The 8,128-nt window shown below is 39.9% G+C and overlaps 1 long non-coding RNA gene and 1 gene segment (V, D, J or C); both read left to right on the plus strand.

Annotated features, from left to right (window-relative positions):
- The first annotated feature begins 758 nt into the window (after positions 1 to 758).
- On the plus strand, positions 759 to 3,448 carry LOC112139490. The segment is given in 3 exon segments: positions 759 to 801; positions 954 to 1,342; positions 3,386 to 3,448. Coding segments are annotated over 3 exon segments (495 nt in total).
- A 2,212-nt stretch (positions 3,449 to 5,660) lies between these two features.
- On the plus strand, positions 5,661 to 6,495 carry LOC118598435. The gene is made up of 2 exons (XR_004947520.1): positions 5,661 to 5,845; positions 5,942 to 6,495. It is a non-coding gene; the product is annotated as an uncharacterized LOC118598435 (long non-coding RNA).
- The last annotated feature ends 1,633 nt before the right edge of the window (positions 6,496 to 8,128 follow it).

The following is an 8,128-nucleotide window of genomic DNA, read 5'->3' on the forward strand; positions in this document are numbered from 1 at the left end:
TATTAAAATGTGTTTGATGATCAGAAACATTTTGTGTGACAAATATGCAAAAGAATAAAAAGTCAGGAAGGGGGCAAATAGTTTTTCATACCACTGTATAATACCAACTGCACGCAACCCAGTTCCCTAATTTCAAAGTCCACTGGAAAGTTGTGTAAGCCAGTAGATTTTTGGCAACTGAAGGCAATATACCTGGCTACAAGCAATGTTAAAGCTAACAACCGATTGCAAAAGAATCAAGATGGGCAGGGCTTTTATACTGGAGCTATATCGAGAGAAAATAGACTCAGTGGAATTTAGACTAGTGGAATTTTGTTATTAGTCAACTGAAGTCTCAGAAGTGTGACATCATCATGCTCTAGCTCTATGGAGAGAAAATAGACTCACTCTGATTTGTGCGTGCATAATTCTTGATTTGTGCATAACTTTGGATTTGTGTGTGCATACTTCTTGATTTGTGACTCACACGATATGTTTTGTGCAAAAGTAAAAAAAAAATACAAAATACAATTTACACATGAACAAACTAAATTACAACAGCATGAAACTACTTACACATGTTGCATTTCCATTATGGAATTTTTTTCCACTGCTAAGTGAGAACACCAGAGGGTGACATAGTGAAGTGGGCGGGGCTCTCCTCCTGCTCTGTGTTCAACATTCAGTCAATAAGAAGTGGTGCTGTGAAGAGAACAATTGTCAGAGTGAATGTTGAACATCAGCTAGTTTCTCCTGTTGATTGAAACCTTGTTGTACAGATGGAACATTGGCTGTGGATTCTTCTTGCTGCTCTTTTCTTTGGTAAGACACAAAGATCAACATGTTTCCTCTTCAAACACTTCAACACATTACTGAGCTGTACATGAAGAGCTGTTCAAGCTGCTGATTGTTGTCCTTCAATCAATCATCTTTATTGATTCATCTCTTCCTCTGCATGTTCTGTTCTTCCTCAGAGTGTAAAGGAGAAGACAAAGTGATCCAACCAGGAGGAGAAGTCATTGCTGCTGAAGGAGACTCTGTCACTCTCAACTGTACCTTTGAGACCAGTTCCACTACCACCCCGTATTTGTTCTGGTACAAACACGAAGTGAACAGTTACCCAAAGTACATGTTGAAACGTGACACATATGGAACAAAAGACAATTCTCCAGAGTTCAAGAAAGACAGATTTAATGCTGAAGTCAAAGACAAATCAGTTCCTCTGAAGATCCAGAAGCTTCATGTGTCAGACTCTGCTGTGTACTACTGTGCTCTGCGGCCCACAGTGACAGGAAGCAACAAAACTCTGTACAAAAACCTGCAGAGAAGAGACAAGGCAATTCTCTATAACAACCTCTATAGGGTGCACAAATGCTTATTATCATCACCTTACCTATGCTGTGTTCAGGATGTGATGCCTAAAATTTTCAAACAAAGAATGCATCCAACTATAGAACCCTGAGGAACCCCATGAGAAAATTTTGTTTCGTGTTAAATCAGTGACGTGAACAAGCTCTGTTCTTTCTGTGAAACAAAGTTTCTGTTCTTTCATCTCTCCCAAGTTGTGAGGTAAAGAAAGAGACATCCTAATCCCATCAGGAGATACCAAAAAGGAAAAAACTAAGGCTGTCAGGCTGAATGTGTGTTTCCACGGTAAGAAAGAAAGTGGACCAGGTGCTGACAGAAGACTTGAGACCTAAAAACTGATCCTACTCCAATTCTGCTTCACAAAGAAATACTGACTTTGATCTACAAAGAAGTTGAGCAGAGAAGAACATTTAAACAAATGAGTTTAGAATCACTGCAGTACTGTGGAATTCATAAAGTAAGATGACAGGCCCCGCCCATTCCAGACATTATTTATACCTGGTTGTTTTATGATGTTATTACCCTCTGTTACCATCTTCTTTTCTCTTTAAACACCTATTTGGTACCTTTCTTCTGTACCCCCCGCCTTTTTTTTTCTTTTCCGTCCAGTCCAACAAAACAGAAGGAGGAAAAAAAAGAGAGAGACAAAAACATGTTCAATATAAATAAAGTTTAGCATAAAATGCAACAGGGGTTTATACTTCATAAACTGGAAAAGTTTATAAGAAATACTGGAATACTTTGGGCTCAATGCAAGTCTTTGAAATGAAAAAAAAAAAGTAAGAAGATGAAGACACTAAGCTCATCAGCACAAAATAAATCCAAAATGAACCATCTTAGCTCAGAGTTGAGCTGGTTATGTGAAGTACTTTTAATACAGAACAGACATGTGAATATCTAAAGTCTTTGAGTTTCCATCAATGAAGAACAAAAGAGTTTTAAGCAGACTATTAACAAGGAGGAAGAGGAGCTGAGAGAAGAGGAAGAACAGATGAAAGAACAGACAGAGAGATTGAGGGAGGAGCTGAGCTGTTAGTGAACTATAGAAGAGACACAAACTTCCACTTTAACACAGTTCAACACACAAAAGCCAAACATCATCTTTCTCCAACATGCTGTCTGTGCAGACATCTGTGTTCACTCTGCTGCTTCTAGTCATTGGAACAGGTTGATGGATTCTTTCAAAGATACATTTCAGCATTTGATGTTTGTCCATCACTGATCTGACTTCTCTCTTCCTTTAGATGTCAGCTGTGAAGAACTCACTGCAGTCAAGAAGGAAGAGTCAACTTTGGAAGGAGCTTCTGTCACTCTGTCCTACAAATATCCCAAACTCTCAAGAAGTGATTATTTCTTCTGGTATCGACAATATCCAGGAAAACCTCCAGAGTTCTTCTTCTCTCACTTGGGATCAGAAGCTCAACTACGGAGTTTGGATCCTAGATGTTCTCATGAAGTGAAAGATGAAGACAAACTGATAAATCTGCAGATCTCCTCTGCTGCAGTGACAGACTCTGCTGTGTACTACTGTGCTGTGAGGCCCACAGTGACAAGAAACAACAAAACTCTGTACAAAAACCTGCAGAGAAAAACATTTCTACACAGTATCCACTAGAGAGCGCTCTAAATCACAGTGTTTCAACATGCTGCTGACGGGAGGGATTCAGGAGAACAGCTACTTGACATCAAACAAAGTTTTGACTCTGCTGCTGCTTACTTATTGAGATTTTGGACTTTGGCTGCCCAGACCTCTTGAGCTGTCGACAATTTGAAAACCGTTTACGGCCGAGGACTTTCTAGAGAGCTCCAGCGTGAAATTGCCTGCCGTGATGAAGATTTGGACCTCGATCAGCTCATTGCCTTAACAATCCGTCTGGATAACTTGTTAAAGACACGAGGACCTAAGTGACTCTTCCCCCATGGCCCCACGCTCCAGTCAAGGTCCCGCCAGCGAAACCATGCAACTGGGAACCACTCACCTCACACCCGAAGAGCGTGAAAGATGTATGAGAGAACTTTTGTGCCTCTACTGCGGCAGCCCTGGTCATCTCAGGGCATCATGTACCGACCGTCCCACCCGGGCGATCGGGTGGGCTGGTGAGTGATTCTTTCTCTACCTTCGAGATTCCAATCACTCTGACAATCAATGATAAATGTATTAAGACCAGAGTCATGATTGATTCAAGGGCTGCTGGAAATTTCTTTGATTTATCATTTGCTCGAAATAACGCCATCCCTCTGCTTCCCTGCGAATCTCAAGTGGCAGTTTAAGCCATAGATGGACGCCCCCTGGGTTGTGGGTGGATCAAGCTTCTCACACCAGACGTCCAACTCTGAGCTCAACACGCTCATCTGAAGATACATCCGGCTTTTTGCCATAGACTTGCCACGTTCTGACATCTTCCTGGGGATCCCATGGCTGGAGACGCATGATCCGACCATCATCTGGTCCACCAAGGAACTGTGTTTCACCTCACCCAACTCCCTTAAGAACCATCAGCCGCAACGGGACCAGTTCAACACGGAGGGGTCTAGATGTCAGGTTGCTGCCACTGAATTAACTCTGCACACCCAGACGGGACTCTCTGAACTGCTCCCTTCCCAATATGAGGACCTTCATGAGGCGTTCAATAAACAGTACGCCACGCGCCTGCCATCACATCGGTCCCACGATTGGGCCATAGAGCTTCAACCTGGAGCCGCTCCTCCGAGGGGAAGAATTTTCCCTCTGTCTCAACTTGAGTCAGAGGCCATGCAAAAGTACATCAAGGAGGAACTGCAAAAGGGGTTCATATGACCCTCCATGTCTCCGGCGTCCGCAGGATTCTTCTTTGTTAAGAAGAAGGACGGCGGACTCCGGCCCTGCATTGATTACCGTAACTAGAATGACATTACAATCAAACTCAGATCACAGCTAATAAAAAGCCCAAATTAGCCAAAACAGCTATCGTGTTGCTGAAATAATAGCTAAATGCCACAATAGCATAAAAAATCTTAGTAAATGCCAAAATAATCCAAAGAGCTAGCAGAATACAAATTTTTTAAAACTTTAAAAGCGTACCTTTTTAGATGATTATGAATGAGTAAAAGGCAGTAATATTTTTTTCAGAAAAAATCAACTTAAACATTAGATAACTTTCAAAATTTTACTCTCCATAAAAATATATTTTGTCAAAATTATACAAGTTAGAAATTAGCGCAAGATAACATAAGATCAATAAATAACAATAAAATAAAATGATCTGGAGGGCCAGATGTAATTAGCTGGGCTGTGACTTTGACACATGTGCACTAGACCCTCATCCTTGGTAAGAAATATTGACTCAGACTGACTCAAACCAGTCACTGCTTACTGAAGTCTGGTTCCAACTTAGCGACAGCCGTTTCGTGGGACAGTGGCGAATAAATTAACTTTTGATCTGTGGACATTCATTGCACAGATAAGTAGATTTTTTTTCATAAATATGACAAGTGACAGATGATCAGCACATCAACGTTAGTGAACTTCCAAGAGTTTGAAAATGTTCTCTGCAAACTGAAGAACTCAGAGAAACTTTTCTTCCTGGCTTTGCTCCACAGCAACAAACCACAGCAGGAGGAGGAGCTTCACAGCAGAACATGAAGCTTCATGTTGGAGCTGAAGAGCTGCTGTGTTCTCTCTGTTCTTCATTCAGTACCAGAGAAAAGAATGTTGCTGCTTCTCATCTGGATGATGATGGTCTCCTTTCAAACTGGTAAGTCATCAAAAGATGCAGATGGAAAAGGAGATGATGGACAGGAGAAACATCTGGAGATGTTTGAACTGATTTACTTTGAGATGATCAAAGTCAGATTCAAGATTAGAATCCAAATGTCCTGATGAAATCTATCTTTGTTGTTTCCAGGATCCTCTGAGGATTTACTGAAACCATTGAAAGATAAAGTGATGGTTTTGAAAGGAGAAACTGTCACTCTGTCCTGCAAATATTCTGGTTCTGTGTATAATGTTCAGTGGTACCAACAGATGTCCAGTTCATCTCCTCAGTTCATCCTCTCTGACCTTTTAAAAGAAACAGAGAAATATTCAGTGAAACATGACAAACCCAACCAGGAGTTTCATCTGCAGATCTCCTCCGCTGCAGTGACAGACTCTGCTGTGTACTACTGTGCTCTGGAGCCCACAGTGACAGGAAACAACAAAACTCTGTACCAAAACCTCCAGACAACACAATACTGCTCAGCATCCACTAGAGGGTGTCAGACACTGTGAAAACACTGATGGTTGAGTCATTGGATTGATGACAAAGTAAAATTGCAGTAAAGATTTGGAAGAAAAAAAAAAACATGAACTTTTTGATTGGCTTAGGGGGCCTTAAAATAGACCTCATTGACCCCTCCCTCTTAAATTCTCTCTCATTGTGCTGCAGTGGAAGAACAGAGTTCACCTGCTGTCTGTGTGTCTTCAAGAACTCCAAAGACATGTTGCTTTACCTCTTTTTGCTTCTATCTCACATTCTAGGTGAGTTTAAGAACAGAGATTCAAGTTTGCTTGAAGCTGCTGCATGAACTCATCATCTCATTCATCTAATGGCTTCATTTTCTCCACTTTTTCCAGGACTCACAGCTGGAGACACAATCTCTCCTGATCAGGATCAACTTACAGGAACTGAAGGAAAATCTGTTACAATGAAATGTAACTATCAGACTGATGACAGCACTCCTTGGCTTTACTGGTACAAACATGATTCTGACCTTCAGGCTCCTCAGTTTATTCTCTGGAAAGGAGCAAAAGAGAACACAAATGAACTTATTCCAGATAAACGATATAAATCCATAACAACATCCACATCAACTGAACTGATCATCACAGAGTTAACTCTGGCAGACACAGCTCTCTACTACTGTGCTGTAGACACACAGTGATCCAAAGTGTAGAAGAGGCTGTACAAAAACCTGAAGACAGATATGGACTACTCTTCAAAGAGGAGGGAAGTGGTTTTCAAAGCACAGCTTCATATCAGATGGATTCTGTTCATTCCTGTTTGATCAGAGTCTCTGTGGTTACAGCTGCTAATGAAACACTGAGGGAGGATTCACATCAACACATGATCCACATCAACCTATAAACAAATACATGAAAACTAAAAACTACGAAAGGAAAAAAAAAAAGCTAATGGTATTTTGTTGTAAAAACATAAGGATTAGACTAAATTCTTTCCTTTTTTTATTTCTGGATCACATTAATATCTTGTGACCCTTAACTAAAATTACACAAGAAACCACATCAAGGTCATTATATTATTTTAAATCTCTTTAATAATAAAGCTCAATATTAATATGTCAATAGATTGTTGCTGGTTCCAATTTTCAAGATAAAGAGTGTTTGCTCAATAGAATTTAATGAAATGCATGATAAAAACCTGGTGGTAATTCTATCTGATTGCTCCTCTTCATCAGAAGATGTAACTTCTCCTTTAATTTCTTTGGATAAATAGTGTTTTCAACAACTTTCTGTGACAAATTGTAACAACTGATTAACTTTACAACTAACAAATGTGTACATGAAGCCACCCATGTATATAACAAAGAAGAGAATAATAAAGACCTTTATTAAAAAATTGCCTCTTGGTTTAAAGTTTTCAAGTGTTTTGTTTCTGTGCAGGTTGGCTGTGATTTCTCCTGGATGTCCTCTCCTCTGAGTTCTCCTTAGACAGTCACAGCTGCCTGTATTCACTAAGTTTTCACTATTTAGGGACATTATTTTCTGTAGTCTGCATCAGTATGTCTTGTGTTTTGTCTAGAGTAAGTTTCACACTCATGGTTTCATTAAATATTTTGGAAGTATTCTGGCTATTTTCATCAACTCTTTTCTGTTCCTGGGTTTTCAGCCACCAACCATCCATCAACCACATCATTCATTGTAATTCTTTTTTTTTTTTTAACCAGGATAGCAGCTCCTTGAGTTTTAGGGTGGTACAGCAGCTTTGATTCCAACAAAACAATGTAGAATATTCTCATTATTCAGGTCAGAGTCAAACATTAATGAACAATGAACCCAAGATCAGAATGAGAACCCTATAAACACCATGAATCTGTTTCACTTTTCTTTTGTGAGGATATAACAGGCACCTTTTGTGTTGTTTGATTTGCTTGTGTAGAAATGTTTGCATATATCCGTTTCATTGTTAGTTACGTTTGGGATAATGCCCGACTTCTCGGAAGAAACCATCCTCCGCTTCACAACAGACGTTCAGGTTGTCTATAAATTACCAATAAAATTAACCTTGAAGGTCATTATCCTGCTTATACCATGGTCATCAACAAAGCAAAAGAAATATTTTAAACGCACCTCTGACATCTTGTCTTTGATCAGATGAAGCAAAACTTTGTTTCAAAGAAACAAAGTCTAAATGGGTGTCAAACTCATTTTGGTTTGGGGGCCTCATTCAACCCGTCTGATCTCAAGTGGGCCGGACCGGTAACAAAACAGCAAAATAACCTTTGTTCAACTTGTTATCTGCAGATTTGTTTTTGTTCTGTTTTTTTCTTAGTTGGAAAAAATGCTTCAAACAACCTAGTAGTCTAATCACTTATTGTCAAGTGCTCCAGGTTTGGTTTGCTTTTCCCTGCACTTGAAGGGGATTCTGGTTTGCTTTGTAAGGATGAGGCAGGATTCCATTCAGATTGTTTTTTATTTTTAGTAGTCATGTAAACCACCAGGGGCCCGTTTCAAGAAGCAGGTTCAACAAATTTAGAGTTCGAACCTGAACTTAGAGTCACTGGACTCAAAATTCCCAAACTC

Source organism: Oryzias melastigma, unplaced genomic scaffold (assembly GCF_002922805.2).
Source record: "Oryzias melastigma strain HK-1 unplaced genomic scaffold, ASM292280v2 sc00554, whole genome shotgun sequence".
Taxonomy (NCBI): Eukaryota; Metazoa; Chordata; class Actinopteri; order Beloniformes; family Adrianichthyidae; genus Oryzias; species Oryzias melastigma.